Source organism: Cavenderia fasciculata (assembly GCF_000203815.1).
Source record: "Cavenderia fasciculata unplaced genomic scaffold Scf_EU5ZYIE02H8LDV-5, whole genome shotgun sequence".
Taxonomy (NCBI): Eukaryota; Evosea; class Eumycetozoa; order Acytosteliales; family Cavenderiaceae; genus Cavenderia; species Cavenderia fasciculata.
Window position 1 is genome coordinate 1,402,470 of NW_004457639.1, and position 17,538 is coordinate 1,420,007.

General features: G+C 29.6%; 9 protein-coding genes across 9 annotated transcripts; 2 read left to right on the forward strand and 7 right to left on the reverse strand.

Annotated features, from left to right (window-relative positions):
* Positions 1–58: 58 nt before the first annotated feature.
* On the reverse strand, positions 59–3,044 carry DFA_10396 (uncharacterized protein; the record flags this gene model as incomplete). The annotated part of the gene is made up of 5 exons (XM_004354244.1): positions 59–1,132; positions 1,202–1,541; positions 1,624–2,347; positions 2,610–2,682; positions 2,769–3,044. 5 exons carry the CDS (start codon positions 3,042–3,044, stop codon positions 59–61), a joined length of 2,487 nt encoding a protein of 828 aa, XP_004354296.1.
* A 221-nt stretch (positions 3,045–3,265) lies between these two features.
* Positions 3,266–6,033, forward strand: DFA_10397 (uncharacterized protein; the record flags this gene model as incomplete). Its single annotated transcript, XM_004354245.1, has 6 exons — positions 3,266–3,551; positions 3,646–3,779; positions 3,863–4,545; positions 4,616–4,931; positions 4,997–5,357; positions 5,456–6,033. 6 exons carry the CDS (start codon positions 3,266–3,268, stop codon positions 6,031–6,033), a joined length of 2,358 nt encoding a protein of 785 aa, XP_004354297.1.
* Positions 6,034–7,261: 1,228 nt separating this feature from the next.
* On the reverse strand, positions 7,262–8,405 carry DFA_10398 (uncharacterized protein; the record flags this gene model as incomplete). The annotated part of the gene is made up of 3 exons (XM_004354246.1): positions 7,262–7,432; positions 7,489–7,593; positions 8,391–8,405. The coding sequence occupies 3 exons, from the start codon at positions 8,403–8,405 to the stop codon at positions 7,262–7,264; spliced, it is 291 nt and encodes a 96-aa protein (XP_004354298.1).
* A 93-nt stretch (positions 8,406–8,498) lies between these two features.
* Positions 8,499–8,957, reverse strand: DFA_10399 (uncharacterized protein; the record flags this gene model as incomplete). Its single annotated transcript, XM_004354247.1, has 3 exons — positions 8,499–8,606; positions 8,700–8,878; positions 8,942–8,957. 3 exons carry the CDS (start codon positions 8,955–8,957, stop codon positions 8,499–8,501), a joined length of 303 nt encoding a protein of 100 aa, XP_004354299.1.
* Positions 8,958–9,039: 82 nt separating this feature from the next.
* DFA_10400 (uncharacterized protein) lies at positions 9,040–9,481 on the reverse strand (the record flags this gene model as incomplete). Its single annotated transcript, XM_004354248.1, has 2 exons — positions 9,040–9,169; positions 9,264–9,481. The coding sequence occupies 2 exons, from the start codon at positions 9,479–9,481 to the stop codon at positions 9,040–9,042; spliced, it is 348 nt and encodes a 115-aa protein (XP_004354300.1).
* A 114-nt stretch (positions 9,482–9,595) lies between these two features.
* DFA_10401 (uncharacterized protein) lies at positions 9,596–9,745 on the reverse strand (the record flags this gene model as incomplete). The annotated part of the gene is made up of 1 exon (XM_004354249.1): positions 9,596–9,745. One exon carries the CDS (start codon positions 9,743–9,745, stop codon positions 9,596–9,598), a length of 150 nt encoding a protein of 49 aa, XP_004354301.1.
* Positions 9,746–10,353: 608 nt separating this feature from the next.
* Positions 10,354–10,748, forward strand: DFA_10402 (uncharacterized protein; the record flags this gene model as incomplete). Its single annotated transcript, XM_004354250.1, has 2 exons — positions 10,354–10,543; positions 10,738–10,748. 2 exons carry the CDS (start codon positions 10,354–10,356, stop codon positions 10,746–10,748), a joined length of 201 nt encoding a protein of 66 aa, XP_004354302.1.
* Positions 10,749–10,866: 118 nt separating this feature from the next.
* DFA_10403 (uncharacterized protein) lies at positions 10,867–13,540 on the reverse strand (the record flags this gene model as incomplete). Its single annotated transcript, XM_004354251.1, has 4 exons — positions 10,867–11,853; positions 12,132–12,246; positions 12,318–13,062; positions 13,132–13,540. 4 exons carry the CDS (start codon positions 13,538–13,540, stop codon positions 10,867–10,869), a joined length of 2,256 nt encoding a protein of 751 aa, XP_004354303.1.
* A 223-nt stretch (positions 13,541–13,763) lies between these two features.
* On the reverse strand, positions 13,764–17,500 carry DFA_10404 (uncharacterized protein; the record flags this gene model as incomplete). The annotated part of the gene is made up of 8 exons (XM_004354252.1): positions 13,764–13,978; positions 14,177–14,573; positions 14,648–14,972; positions 15,044–15,806; positions 15,892–16,096; positions 16,159–16,673; positions 16,768–16,963; positions 17,048–17,500. 8 exons carry the CDS (start codon positions 17,498–17,500, stop codon positions 13,764–13,766), a joined length of 3,069 nt encoding a protein of 1,022 aa, XP_004354304.1.
* Positions 17,501–17,538: the final 38 nt, after the last annotated feature.

Genomic DNA, 17,538 nt, shown 5'->3' on the forward strand with positions numbered 1-17,538 from the left:
CAGCATTGTGTAAAGATAAGATTTATACTTATTATATTATTAATAGTCATACATTTAATTAATTATTATTTTTGTTTTTTAAGATATTGAGAGAAATATTAATTAATTCTTGGGATGATACTTGTCTTCCCAAAGATGATGTTAAAGTGAGGAGGGGTTGACAAGAATTGGATGTATTAATATATTTAAGGGAATTACACGTTTGTACTATTATATCAACCAATAGTTGTGTAGATTTGATATTCATCATACCACTACTACCACCATTAGTGGTTTGATTCAATACTAATACAGAGATTAATATATTGTCCAAATAGAATGATATCAATGGATTCAAGAAGCCTTCGTCTTGACATTCATCATTATAGATTGTTTTAGTTGTCAAACTTATCAATTGAGAGTATTGTCGTAAAAGGGTTAACCATTCAGGGTCACCCATTTGATAACTACTGTCTTTGGCATCTTGATTTGTTTTAATGATACCTGATTCGATCCAATCGACTATTTTTAATCTTTGACGAACTGATAGTAGTTGTACACTACCACCACTTGCATCCATTAACCATTGCATCAATTGTTTGAGTGGGTCAACTTGTCTATACCTTGGTTGAAGAACTATATCTAGTACAAGTTGAAATAGTTGATTTGTCTCTTGATGGTGTATACCTTTTAAATCGACACAAATCCATAAAAGCTGAATAAATACACGTATTGATTGGGATCCTGTATGTTTGTTGGCCAAACTGATTAATTTGTTTTTGTAGGGATACAATTTGTCTCGTTGTTGTTGAAACAATTCAAATACTATCAAGAGTGACTTTGTTGGTAGATCGGCAGTCCAACCTACCAATATTCTTTTCATCAAGCAGGGCAAGTAGACAAAGGACATGTCTTTTCTATCCAAAAGATGTTGCGTCATAAATCGATTCAATAAGCTTACATTATTGTGTTCACAAAGTTGTTTGATGATTAATGTTAGATTTTTGTTTTGTTGAACACTACCTCGAAGTATCATGCTTCTCTTTTTGTTGTTTAAGAGATAATTAATCACCATGAATATATCTTCCTGCTGGTGATAAGATAGTGGACTTAGGAATTGATCAATGATTATATAGTCTAAATTTGGAGAAAGCTAAAGAAAAAAGAAAAAAAATTAATTAATTAATAAATACTTTTAACAAAATTTAATGGGGATACATACAATCAAGTGATTGATGGTCGATTTTTTTGATAAATAATATAAAAAGATATCCTTTGATTTTTTGATAATTTGGGGATTACCTGATAAAAGTGATAGTTCAAACACTCTATCAATAATATCTTGATGAACTTTTGGATACTCTATTTTATCCAAATGACAAAGAAAAGTAAACAATGTCATTGGTTGAATTGATTCCTTATTATTAATAATACAGTTATACGCCTCTTTTATATCTTGAATCTCCAAAGCATGAGTTTCATTTTCCACCAAGAGTATCGATAAAAACTCCAACACTTGACAATGAACATATGAATTATTTGTTTCTACAGTTAATAATATCCTACAACAAATAAAATAAAATTGATTCAAATAAATAATAAATAATAATTGAATTGTAAATGTAATCAAGTATTAATATTTACCTTTTGAGTAAATAAAGATCCATTCTAAAATTTGAATTGGTTTTTGCAAGGTCGGTCATATTTAATATGTTAAGAAATATTAAATTACCTTTCCAATCTTTTTTGTTGTTGTTGTTGTTGTTGTTGTCTAATAGAATGGTGCTATAATCTTGAATCACAGATAGTAGTCTATTGTGACACGAATTTTTAAAATATTGGTAAACCAATGATTCTAATTTTGTCGATTTACTTTTCTGGTTGACCAATTGTTCTCCTCCTTTTAATCCTGATTGTTGTGGTGGAATAAAATAATCATCTTTATAAGCATCTTGGGTGATTAGTTGTTTGAACAATGAGTCTATATCTTTGGTTGATTGATACCAAAGTGTTGATGATGTTGGTAAATAATCGAAAATAAAATGTTTAATCTCTTTTCTTAGTGGTCTATGTACTTTGTTCAATTCATAGTGTTTAAAGATTGACAGCAACATTGCAATATCTTTGTCTCCCCATATATGTAGTCTCCAAATAATATCCAATGTTTCAAATACCAACGATTCTGAAGAGTTTTGATGTGGGCGTGGTTGTTTAACCTTAACCTTTGACAATGCAACCAATAAATGTGGAATCGTATCTTTGTACTTTGATTTTGATAGACTTGTCCGATCATATTCTTTTAAAGTATCATTAAACCATTTAATGGTTCCAATTCTAAATATATCCTCGTCATCACTACCACTACTATCTAATCTTATTTAAAAATTTAAATAAATTAAATATAAATACAAATACAAATATAAATACAAATACAAATACAAATACAAATATATGTAGTATATATAGGGTTAGTTACATACAACGATTATTTAAAATTAAACAAATTATTTTCTTTAACTTGATCATGTTCATTGATTCTTTCATTGTTATATTTTGGTTCTTTTGAAAGTGGTATAGTAGATAGGACCGCATTTGTGTCTTGATGTGATTGCTTAGCAGAGGTAATATACAATCATTGTTTACCATCTTGTTGTCTTGTTTGTCTCTTAATGACATATAATCCAATAATAAATCTACACATATCTACACAAAATCATATGATTAATGGATTAGTTACAAAATTTAATGATCTCAGATCAGATGATTCATCTCTCTTTGTAATAACATACAGTGTAACCATAGGTATTATCATGCCTATCGTGATAACACAACATATGTAACAAGTTTAGTATACCTTGATAATGCGGTGGTTGCATAAACTGTAACTTGAATGTATCTTTAATCTTTTGATTGAGTCGACCTCCAACGACACCGACTTCTATTTGTTTGATCCATTGCACAAACTCTTTACTCGGTATCGTCATATTAACAAACTCGCCGTCCTCCATCACATTTAAATGTTGATTATTATTATTCACCATCAAATTAATATTATAATATAACATGGTTTGAGAAATTTTGAAGTTTCACGTCGTCAAATGATCATTTTTTTTAATTAATATTTTTTTTTTTTTTTGTTTGAAGAAAAATTACTTGACCAGCTCAGCTCTTGGCAAACAATATCTTTTAAAAAAAAAAAGATACTTGCTAAAGAGAGAATGGTTCTTTTGTTATTCAAAATAAATGAGCAAAAGATAAATAGAAAACATAAATACTCGAGTATAATATGAAAGGAAAACGCAGACCGTCATTTGGTGATGATGACAAAAGCAATGCAATGATGCAAATGTTATCAACGTTACGTTTAGATACTACCATTCAACCAATTGACCATGTTATCAACAACAATCAGTTCAACAAGACTACTACTACTACTACTACTACAAGCAACCCATTTGCAACCGTCATCACCAACAATCTGTTCACTAATACAACAAGTAATCCATTCGCTAGTGAACAATTCCAACAACGACCAAATGATCAAGATGTATTGAAATTGGTACGTCTCTTATGCATTTAATAATACCATATCTAAAAATCTTTTCATCTTCACTTTCTTTTTTGTCTTTTGATTGAATTTAATTAGTTATATAATATTCATCAAAGTAGCGGCCACTACTATACTATACATACAACGATTAGTTAACAGTAACAGAACTGCATACTTTACATTTGAAAAAGTGTCGCTTTTCTTTTCATCCGTATATGCATCAAGTATCAATGATCGTATTTCAATCTTTGTTTCATTGCTTAAAAATGATAGTACACAGTCTTGATTCATCGTCTTGTATTCATTATCTACTCTTCTTACATTATTTTAAAGGAGGATCAAGATAATCATCAAAATAATGCTTTTGGTCTATGGGTATCTATTATTGACACTGTATTATTTGCACTGTCAAAGATTAAACAACAATGTTATTCAGAATCGTTGATATTTGAAACATTGGATGCTATTTGGAGACTACATTATAAAGAGAATAGAGTTATTATAAAGACAGAACAGATCCACATTTTTTTATCAATCTTTAAACATTATCAATTTAAAGATAATCAACTACAACTACAACAAGATATTACAAATCTTATTTATAATAATCTTCCACCTCGATCACCTATATTGAAAACCAAAGAGTTTCAATTATTTTTCAAACAAACGATTGGTATTTTACTTTTAAATGCATATGACGATGATTATTTTATTCCACAACGATTCGAACAAGATTATGATCAATTCATGATTGATTGGAATAAGGAAAACTATAAACCAACTTGTCAACAACCAAAATCAAGATTTATGTTTCTTCAATCTATTAGCTTAGAGTATAGGACTCTATTCAACTTGGTTTTAGATTACTTTAAAGTAATTTTAAAAGAAACAGCGTCAACAACAACAAGTTGGAAAGATAAATTAGTTTTTCTTGGTTTGTTAAACTATATGGCTTCTTCTGGGCATCAACACGGTAATCCATTTTTATCTTTATTATCAGATCCAGTTCTCCAAATGTATGTATTATTTATTTAATTAATTAATTTTATTATGATTTTAACACATAATTCTTCAATATTAAAATAGTATGATCTCAGGGTTAAATCAAGATAATGTACTGGTTCATTTAGAGTTGTTTAAATTTCTATTCAAATTTGATTACACTGTCATTTATGGATCTATGTTTAGATTGATTGTAAATGATGTTTGGAAGGGAATCGTCAAAAGAAAAGAAGAATCTGTACAACCTCGTATTCTTTTTACCCTATGTACCTTTATTAAAGATACTGGAGACCTATCATTTTATCTAGATGTAACAGATGAAATATTTGAAAGATCGTTACAATCTGATACATATGTTGCCCAATATGCAAAAACATTGATTATTGAACAACCACACATAGTATGTATACGCATCATCTTAATCATATCACTTGTCATAATAAAAATTAATTTTTATTTATTTAGGCTGGTCCAAGATTGTTACCATCCATTTTGAGCTTTTTGGACCATTCTGATGGAGAATACCGTACCGACATGGTGTTTCAATATTTTGGCAGACACAAATCAACAATCTTCAACAACAGAAAATACTTAAAGATTATTATGACTCGGCTTTTATTGGTACAACTTGATATTCAAGCGATCGATCTATTTATTTACAATCTATTTGATTGGATATTTCTATCTGAATCTTTTGCAACGAATTTGGTCATTTATCTTCCGTTCATTCTGAAGAGAATATTAGACAGACCAACCACGGATGAAAAAAGACTTGTTAAATTTTGTGAAAAGTTGCCACCAAACTTTTTATATCCATACATTAATCGTTTGATTGTTCGGGCTATTGAACTATACAGCAACAACGGTTTTAAAACAACACTGTTGATGTGTTTATTTTCAATATGTTGTTCACAAGTCAAACAGATCAACAACAAACAACAACAAATCAATACTTTCAACAATTACTCGATTTATTTACCATTTCCCATGGTGAAATACAACCAGAACTAGTCAAAAGTTTGATTGAACATGCACAACTGACAGGCATTTCAATATCTATTGAACAAAAAACACAAATAATGGATTGGATTAAAAATGGAATCTTTATTGTCCACGATCAGATCAAGAATCTTGATCCCAATAGCAATTTGCCAGGAACTCAATTGGACAAACTTCGACAATACTCTGAATTCATTCATCAAATTGCATCACTTGATCAAGATAATGATTGCAATCAATATTTAGAAATTGGAATTTATCATGTCGAACAAATGTTGGAAAGCATTAGAAGAGTTGCGTTGTTCGTCAATGACAAGGAATGTACTTTAAGTTTGGTAGCAAGTGCTTTCTTTTTCTATGAACTATTCAAAACTATTGACTTTTCTTGTCAAGCAAAGAATATCTGGTCCAGTCATTTCAACAAATATCTCAGAGATAATATTAAAAATGATGATCATTATCAATCGTTGTTATTCTTGACCAAACTCAATCAACCATATTAATAGAATTCAAAAATAAATAACAATATATAGAGTTTTAATTAATCAAATCCTTAATTACTTTATTGATCTGTTTGATTTAGTGAAATTGACTTGATTGGAGTAATCGATAAAAGTCAGAGATGGTTGAAACAAACTTGAATAATACTCTGTGTTTGTAAGATTGTCCAACATTTTTTCAATATGATATATTGCAATACCTAAATAATAGTCGCCGTTACCATTATCATCATAATCAAATAAAGACATTTGATGAATCAATTCAGAGTATAGTTGAAGGATGTCAAATTGTGGAGGTTCTTTTTGCGCTTAGAATTGAGAAGGGATAGTTGATCGTGGATAATTCCATTTTTAATCCAATCAATGATTTGTGTTTTTTGTCCAATGCTTGGTGAAATGCCTGCCTGTTGTAGGTGGTCAATCAAACCTTTGATTGGGTTTGAATTGTCAATATATTGAACCGTGAGGAATAAATCGAGTAATTGTTGAAACAACTGATTGGTTGCTGCTTGTTGTCGCTCAGTCTTGTTGTGTTGACAATAGATTGAAAATAACCTCGTCAATAGAGTTTTACTATCGTTGCTCATTCTACCAAAGAATAGCCCGTGGAACCAAAGAATTAAGATAAAAATGTATATGGTTTCGGAATTGGTGACACAGTTGCACAACTCGATTTTCAATTCTTGACAAGATAGTGGCTGGGAAGGTAGTTATTCTTTCCATGATTGCTGGAAGATAAATGGCTGCATTCTTTCCAATAGATCCATTGTAATAACTATATAGATACTTAGTAAATATATAATTAGTTTGAGAGGTATATAATAATAATAATATATGGATATATGAATATATAGATAGTAATAATGACTTTAGATTAGATTGTAAATGATTATTAATTATAGTAATCAAAGATGAATATAGAATATAGAATGATTAATATTATAGTAATAATGAATAATGAATATAGAATGTAGAAATGTCTCTTTATTGGATTATTCTAATCCTTTTTATAATTGTTGATCCAGACGACTAACTGACGATGGTTAGTCGTTAGTATTTTATCCAAAATACTTTACATATTTAACTTGTCCTAACCAGGATTGAGTATATTGAGATCAATGAGATATCAATGAAATATCATTGAGATATCATTAATTTTAAACAATCTAGATCTAACATCCATCAAATATCCAATTTAACAAACCATTATAAATAAATCGATCAGCCAGCTCTAGGTTGCAAAATTCTGGTTCCAACAACAGTTGAGCGATACTGTTACACCATTTTCTTTATTGGCTGACAACTCAACCTTGTTGAAATATCTGATTACCAGATCAAGTTTATCTTGATTCAGATCGGGTTGATGTAAAAAACCAATAATACTTGGTGCTAATCGTGTGTCCTATAAAAAAATAATTAATATCAAGTCGATTCATTAATGTATTTTAAATTGCTTACCAAGATTAATTCTTGTTTGGGTTGTAGAATCAAACATTCTGCAATTGTGAAAACATAGTGATGATCTGATTTTAATGATTGTTCAATCACTTGACCAAGGACATCCTGATTCGGGTTAAAATTTCTTCTTTGATTTTTGCACTATTTCTGCTGAGGGTATATAACAAACGAGGTTGTATTTGGTCTTGATTGATAATACGCTCCAAAAAGTCGTTTATAATTGATCGGAATCGAGTTTTGGAAATGAAGTCCTCCTTTAATTTGAAAATAAATGTCAACAGCTCGTATTGAACAAGAACCCAAGGACATTTAATTTCTCTTTCCAACCAAATTTTTCATTTACCAATACTTTGAAGTAATCTAAAAATGATGATGAATAGAGTCTGATCATCGCTCAAATTGATATGTTGAAAGTCAAATCTTGATTTTGTGATTGATTCGTTTTGGAAATAAATTTGAATATTCCAAAAAACCATGAATCGATCCTAATCTTTTTCAAATTGTTGTGGGATAAAAGAATATTCAGTTTCACTTTGAAATAAAATACCAATCGTTTGTTTGAAAAATACTTGAAACTCTATGTTGGTCCATAGGTGTGATCGAGGAGGTAGATGATTAAAAATGCCTTTTATAATTTCTTGTTTGAGTTGTACTTGTTTGTCTTCTTTTTGTTAGATCTAGATTGTTTAAAATCAATGATATCTCAATGATATTTCATTGATATCTCATTGATCTCAATATACTCAATCCTGGTTAGGACAAGTTAAATATGTAAAGTATTTTGGATAAAATACTAACGACTAACCATCGTCAGTTAGTCGTCTGGATCAACAATTATAAAAAGGATTAGAATAATCCAATAAAGAGACATTCTATATTCTATATTCATTATTCATTATTACTATAATATTATTCATTCTATTTATTCATTCTTTTATTATTAGAATTAATAATCATTTACAATCTAATCTAAAGTCATTATTACTATCTATATATTCATATGTGAGAAGTCAAAACAACTGCGCTGGGTTTTTCGCAAAACTCATATAAATTATAAATGGTAGTACGCAGTCTTGATTAACTGTCTTTTTATCATTACCTATTCTGACCGAAAGATACTTGAATAATAATTTAAAAATAAATTAAAGTCATCCTAATTATACAATTAATAAGATTGAGAATTTCATAGGATTTATCAATTTTATACCTACATTGTTATCTAAAACAGTATTACTGCATAGCTTTTGCACCAAGTTTAAGACATTTTGATCAGTTTCTTGCTTTGGTTCATATGCCGGAATGGATTTGGTTTGGGTTGTTTCCAAGTTTAATCGAGCTTGATCTGAGGATTCCTCTGTTTGAATACAATCAGTTTGGGATCTCTCTTTCTCTAATATTATATAGATTATTTTTTAAAGTGTAGTCTCCAAATTGTATCCAATGTTTTAAATACCAACGTTGAATGACATGGTTGTTTGACCTTTGACAGTGCAAATAATGTACTTTCAATTGGTAGGTGCTGATATCAATCTATTGATTACTGTACCCAATTCATTTTGACTGTTGACGATTACTTGGTTTCGTTAACATAATATCAACCCATTTAATAATACCAAATCTAAATATCTCTTCATCTTTACTCGATTGTTTGTCTTGGTTGTGATTAGTTGTATTTATTACTCTTATTATTATATTTTTTTTTTAATTTAGATTCGTCAAAAGTTTTGAGTAATTTGTAAAAGTATTGGATACATGGAATCAACTCTGAAATATACTTTTTGTTTTTAATATTATCCAACATTTGTTCGACATGATATATTGCAACTCCAATATAATAGTCACCACCACAATTACCAATATCATCACCATAGTCAAATCGTGTCATTTGATGAATCAATCGAGAGTATACTCTAAGAGTGTTCAATTGTGGAGGGCTCTTATCGTGAGTAGGATTGAGGAGGGATAGGTTATCAGTGGAGAATGAGAATTCCATTTTTAATCCACACATATATGATAATATTATAAGACTAAACAACAATACAAGCTTTGTTATTTACAGCAGTATTATCGCATACTCTCTTCACCAAGTTTAATACATCTTGATTTTTTATTGTGGTTGTAGTATTGATTCATTTGTTGCAATATCATGACTGGTGCTTAGCTTTTGATCATTCGTAGTTTGTTGTTGTTGATTCGATTTAGTTATACGATTGACAGTTTGTCTTGATATGAAGATGGTTTTGTATTTTGGTTTCATAATGCAAGATTCAAGATGTTTAAAATGGTTATCGAATAGGGACTGATCTCTACTTTGGCATTATTGTTGGGTTGGTTCAAAAAAAAAAACTACTAAATTTGAAAAAAATCAAATAAATATGTTTGGATTTATTCCTTCCTTCCTATTTTTATCTTGTTGGTCGCCCGAAATGGTAGACTGGATGTTTTTGTGTGACCTGTCTCGCTGACACCCTTCGGATGGGTTAGACCCAAGATTTTTACTTAAAGTTTGAGGTCTTGTTAAAAAACTAAAATCGCATGCGTGACATCAAACTTTTTGAAGATAAATTGAAGCTCATGCAGATGATTTAAAATTCATTATACCTATCCTAAACATAATAATTGTAAGTAAATTAATTATATCTCTCTTTCTCTCTTACTCTCTAAATCTATCAAACAAAAAAGAGTAAGTGAGAATGTGAGTAACCACTATTGACATGTGGCGAGGAGGTTGTTTCAAATCGACCGACCAGTTCTCACCTCTATCTCATCGTCACTTTATTTGACCTACTCCTACTCCTCTTCCTATCATATAAAGTAACATATATTTTAACAATCAATTTGGCTTTTATATTATTAGATTAAAGAATGAGCGGCTACCCACCACCACCACCAGGAGCTTACCCACCAGGCGCTGCCTACCCACATCAAGGATACCCACCAGGAGCCTATCCACCAGGTGCCTATCCACAACAAGGTTACCCACCAGGGGCTGTTTACCCACCAGGAGCTGTTCCAGGCGCCTACCCTCCAGGAGCTTATCCACCAGGTGCCTATGGTCATCACGGATACAAGCACAAGGGCTTCAAGGGTTACAAGCACAAGGGTTTCAAGGGCTACAAGCACAAGGGCTTCAAGAAAGGCTTTAAAGGTTTTAAATGAGAAAATGTTTCCAAACATATTAATCTCCTCCCCAGCAGTATAAACAAATTTACCTTTAATAAATTTTTATTGTACAATATTATACTTTAGATATTTTTTGAAATGATCAGACCAAATATTCTTTGCCTCTGGCATGTCAATAGTTTGAGTAATTTATAAAAGTATGGTTGTTGTTTGTAATTGTTCTACAGGATTGGGTTGGTTCTTTTTTTTTTCATTTTATTTTTGAACCAAGAATAATAAAGATTTTAAAACATTTGGTTCTTTTATATTATCTTTGAGATAATTGTTGAAATAACCAGACCATATAATCTTTGTTTGACTAGAGAAATAATTCTTTCTAAGCATAAAATCAAAAATAAATATTTTTGAAACCAACTTGAAAGTATATACATTGTTTTTAATATTGTCCAACATTTGGACGACATGATACAGTGCAATTTCAAAGTAACAAACGTCGTAACCAAAATTAGCAATTTGACAAATTAAATCAGAGTATTCTTGAAGCAAACCAATTTCAGCAGGAGATTGGTAGAGAAGAGGATTGAGTTGCTTGATCTGGCTGTTGACCATTTGAATTCCATTTTTAATCCATTCAAGGATTTGTAATTTTTGTCCAACTGAAAGTGACATGTTTGCCAGTTGAGCATGTTCTAATAAACGTTTAACAAGTGATATTTTCCAATAATCAGGTTTAATTGTAAATAAATCGAGTAATTGTTGAAATAATTGTTGTCGATTTGTTTCTGTTTTACTGTATTGTGAGTGTATTGAAAATAAACACATTAACAGATTTGTACAATTGTGGGTGTTGTCTAATTCAATTGCCATAGGAATCAAATGATGAATGTATGAGTATACTTTGTCTGGGAATTGATAAAACAATCGAACAAGCTCAAGTTCAAGGAATATGTTAATTGGTTGAGTTATTATTCTTTTCATGATTGCTGGTAGATAAATGCAAGCGTTCTTTCCAATTGATCCATTAAATATCCAATTTAATAGATATGTATAGACAAAGGTATCAACCACCTGAAAGCTCTGTGCCAAAGAAGTAGTTGGTTTTAATAATAATTTAGTCGTCAACATCTTTAAATATGTACCTGTTTCCAATTTATCAAAATATTTGAGAATATTGCTTTTTTCTCCAATATTTTTCGTTGTATCCAATAAACCAAAAATAAATGGTGCTAATCTTCCACTCACCTAAATAAATATATAACCAGAAATACTTTAATAATAATATTATCATACTGATTGATGTGAATTCTTACAAGGTGTGGTAGTTGTAAAAGTAATGATTGTGACTGTACCACAAGGTAATTCTGATTAGATTGTAATGATTTTTCAAATACCAGATCAATCAAATCTTGACTAAAAACTTTCTTTTTCGTGTCATTTATAAAAATACAAAGATTAAATAGTGTAAGAGCATATATTGGGTCCTGTTTGTTATTAACAATACTCTGCCACCCATCATTTACCAAACATTTAAATGATGATGATTCGAAAATAGTAGGATCACGATTGAGTTTAGTTAGAAATCTAAGCAACTCGTAATGAACAAGTACATTGTCTTGTGTTCCGGATGAGAAAATTCTTTAAAGAATAAAGAGAATGTATTAGAAATGAAATGATATTATAGTATTAGCAAATATGACATTACATACCGTTGAATTAGAATGGAATCTTTTAATACATATAATAATGGATCATTTGTACTCGTAAAAGATTCAATATAATTTAATACTCTAAGTACAATTAATTTTTCTTTCCAAGTTGGTGATGCATTGGTGAAAGATTCCTTGAGGTATTCCATGATGGACAATAGTATTATCTTATCATCCAAATGTAAATGATGAAGAAATTTAAATCTTGCACTTGGTTGTTCGAGACCCATTAAAGAGAATTGTTTTATACCAGACTTGTATAAATCATAATCTTTTTCAAATTGATGTGGAATAAAATACTCATCTTTGTATGTATTTTGAAATAAAATACCAATGGTTTGTTTGAAAAATATTTGAAACTCTTTGTTGGTCCATAGATCTGATTTAGGGTCAAGATAATTATAAATACTATTTGTAATCTCTTGTTTGAGTAATACTTGTTGTTCATTATCTCTAAATTGATAATGTTTATAGATTGATATAAACATTTTAATCTCTCTATCTTCCAATATTAATCTATCTTTATAATGTTGTCTCCAAATATTGTTCAATGTTTCAAATACCAATATTGAACGAGATGGTTGTTTAATCTTTGACAATGCAACCAATACAGATTCAATAGTAGATGGTGATATCAAATTATTGTATTTTGTACCACAATCCTTCTCTTTGTACTTTAAAATAGTATGATACCATTTAATAATACCAAATCTAAATATCTCTTCATCTTTACTTTCTTGTTTGTCTTTTGAAGATTTATGTAAATATAAAATTAATTGTATCTATCTATTCACTCTTTTGTTCAGATACTTACAACGATTAGTTAATAACAACTCTACCACATTTTTTAAATTTGAATAGGGATCTTTACAACCTTCGAAAGTATCAAGTAGTAATGATCTTATTTCAATCTTTGCTTCATTGCTTAAACCATCTAATACACAGTCTTGATTTATCTTCTTGTTATCATACTCATCTCTGACTTCAAGATATTTACACAATAGATTAAAGAAACTCTCAACAACGATAAAGAATGTATTAATAAAATTGATGATGAAGATGTGATGTAATACTAAACATACTTTGTTACCAGTAGTGTTTTCACATAGCTTGTGTACCAAGTCTAATACATCTTGATCAATTGTTGTTTCTGTCATAGATTGAAGGTTAACTTGATTGTTGTTTATGGATTCAACATCATTAGTTGGTGGTTCTCTATTCATATTATTATTGCTAAGAGAGAGTATAATAATAAGCAAAATGAGAATGAAGTCATAGATCAACAGAAAAAAAAAAAACTACTCTGATATTTTCAAAAACTAAATTAAATAATTAGAAAATTTGATGGATGTATAATAATAATAATAACAATGATTTTAATTGTTTATTTAAAACATTTTCTGATAAATAGATTCTACTACAAATAATAATATTTGCAATTTGTTTTCAAGCCCAATTGGGGTATTGAAGTGTTCCATTGTCTGCTGATTGTTGGAAAGTGTCAATGGTGTTGACCGAATTGTCACACCCGACAATCGATTGGTTGTTATTGATAACAGTTGAGAATACGACTCTGAGTGTTGACATGAGTGATTTATATGGCCAATTGAAGATTTGAGATCTTTGGTTTGGTGTTGGGATGATACCAGCTTGTTCTGCCTCTTTCAGCAAATGATCTATCGTGAAATCTTTTTTCAGTGTGATCAATAAATCAATCAATTGTTGAAACAATCGATTGGTTGTTGCTTGTTGTTTATCTGTTTTGTTGAATTGAGTGCATAGTTCAAATAAACCAAGCAACACCTTTCTTCCACCTCTAGAATGCTTGTTGAAAAAATCAACAGCAAGAGGAATCAAACGATCAATGTATAAATACATTTTATCTGGGAACTGCCAGCACAATTCGAGAATCACTGATTCGTTTTGAAATCCTAATGGTTGGTTTAGGATTACTTTCATGATTGCTGGAAGATAAATGAGAAGATCCTTTCCTATTGATTCATATCCTTTATATTTTCCATAGTAATCGGGTGCAATCCAATATACTATAAATGTTTTAAGATAGTTACCAATCATTTTTTGATTGAGGATTGAAGGTGGATTAACGACCACTCGAGAGATAATCGTTGAAAGATATTTCTTTTTGTTGATGAGTTTTGTTTTCTTATTCTTGTCAAAATATTTGATCACCTTGTCAATATCGTCTATAGTGAGATTGTCTTTATCTAAAACTTTAATCACGGATCGTGGACCAACCTCAATTGAGATGAAATTAAAAATATTAATAATGATTAAAAAGAATATCACATTTGTATAATAATAATACCTACTACTAGTTTTTGACGTTCTTGAATTAAATTTTCAGCAGCTTCAACAACATATCTCTGATCACATTTCAATGATTGTTGTACAATTTTATCAACCAAATCTTCATAAAATGATTCATCTTCGGTATCTTTGATATAATCACATAGAAGATATAGTGTACGTGGTTGTAAAGGTTCTTCTTTTCGGTTGATAATATTCTTCCAAACTCGATTTGTTGTTTTTCGAAATGAATCTTGGGAAAGTTCGTCGTCTGGTAATTTTCTAAAAAATCCAATCAGCTTACAATGAATGAGGCAATTATTTTGTTTTGGATCGATTGAAAATATTCTTTGAAATTAAATCAAATAAGTTGATAAATAAATCACAATTGGTTTTCAAATACAATTATGTTTACATACCTTTTTCGAAGATCTGAATGTGTTAACATCGGACCACTCTTTAAATAATATCTATTCCTTACACAGATACCCACAAGGTTCAATACACCAAGAACAATTAATTTCTCTTTCCAACCAGATGTTTCATGAGACATCAATACTTTGAGGTAATCTTGAATGATGGTGAACAGAGTCTTTTCCTGCAAATTAATATATGCAAGAAATATAAATCTTTGTTTTGGTCGACTGATTGGTTCATAGTGTTGATCATTCCAATCAATCATGAATCGATCATAATCTGTCTCGAATCGTTGTGGAATAAAATAATCATCTTCTTGTATACTTTGAAATAGAGTACCAACCGTTTGTTTGAAAAATATATGAAACTCTTTGTTGTTCCATAGAGGTGATTTAGGTGGTAGATGATTATAAATAAGATTTGCAATATCTTGTTTGAGTTGTTCGTATTGTTGATCTCCTTTAAATTCATAATGTTTAAAGATTGGCACAACCATTGAAATATCTCTTTCTCCAAAATGATGTGCATTTTTATAATGTAGTCTCCAAATAGTATCCAGATTTTGAAATACAAATTCTGAATGACATGGTTGTTTAATCTTTGACAATGCAAATAATACAGATTCAATGGTAGATGTCGATATCAACTTATTGAATATTTTACCCAAAAAATTACTTTGATTGTCTTTATCCTTTAATATAAAAATATTAAACCATTTAATTAAACCAAATCTAAATATCTCTTCATCTTTACTATCTCTTTTATCTTGATTGAATAATAAAATGTTTGAGTTTTATATGATATTCATTATATTATAATCATTCTTTTTTTCTTCTATTATACTACTTACAACGATTAGTTAACAATAATTCAACAACTTTTTTTAAATTTGAAAAGGGTTGATCACTTTGCTTTTCAAAAGCATCTAGTATCAATGATTGTATTTCAATCTTTGTTTCATTGCTTAAAAAGGGTAATACACAGCCTTGATTCACTGTCTTGTTATCATTACCTATTCTAACTGCAAGATACTTTATCAATAAATTACAATTATCCTAAATAAATATAATTATTAATATTTGATTGTAGTATACGATTTCACAACAATTGTACATACATCATTATTTACATTAGTATTATCACACATCTCACGTACCAAGTTTACTATATCTTGATCATTTGGTTGCTTTTGTTTCTCTTTAAATGATTGTACAAGAGTTGTAAAGTCTTTGTTCTCCCATAGGACCGATTGAGGTGAAATATTAGTATAAATATTTATGCCAATTTCTTGAACTAGTTGTTCATGACTTGGTTGTTGATCATCTTTAAATCGTGGGTAGTGTTTAAAGATTGACAAGAACATTGAAATCTCTCTTTCTCCAATAGCACATCCAATTTGTTTAAAGTGTAGTCTCCAAATAGTTGCCATTGTTTCATATACAATATTTGATCGAGATGGTTCTTTAACCTTTGACAATGCAACCAATACAGAGTCAATGGTAGATGGAGATATCAATAAATTGTATTTTTGACCCAAAAAGTTTTGATGATTACTTGGTTGCTTTAACATTTTATCAACCCACTTAATAATACCAAATCTAAATATCTCTTCATCTTCACTCGATTGTTTGTCTTTTTTGAAATAAAAGGTTTTTGTCTGATTAGTTTATAGTCTTTGCTAAAATATTCATCATCATTCATTCTTTCACTTTACTACTATACATACAACTATTTGTTAACAACAAATCAATATGTTTTAAATTTGATTGAGAAAATTGTTGATAACCTTGCCTTTCAAAAGCACCAAGTATCAATGATCGTATTTCAGTCTTTGTTTCGTTTGTTAAAAAGGGTAATACACAGTCTTGATTCATCGTCTTGTTATCATTGCCTTTTCTAACTGCAAGATACTTTAATAATAGCTAAAGAATAAAACAACGATAATTATTAATAATTGATAAATGATCATCATAATACGAGGTAATATACAATATTGTTGCACATACTTTGTAACTCACAGAACTATCAATATCACATATCTTGTGTACCAAGTCTAATATATCTTGGTCACTTTGTCGTTTTGATTCCTTTGCAATAGAGTTGTTGTTGTTTGATACACTATCTTGATTCTTTGTATTGTTACTGATGAAAGTATTGGTTGGAGCAGTAGTAGTGACATGATGATGATTATCATCAAATGATTCATTATTATTATTATTATTGTTGTTGTTGTTGTTGTTGTTGTTGTTGTTGTTGTTGTTGTTGTTGTTGTTGTTACTGAATGGATTGGGAAGTGTAATGCGTGGAGCTTGCTGATCATATGCATCATTAATAGGTTGATCTTCTTCATCTGATTGACGGTTGTTGTTGCTGGTATCATTTAAACACGACTTTGATATTATCTTTGCATTATATCTCTCTAACACTTCTTTTATTGAAGGTTTATGTTTTCCTTTCATATTACTATATACTCTCTTTATCTTGTTAAATAGTAGTT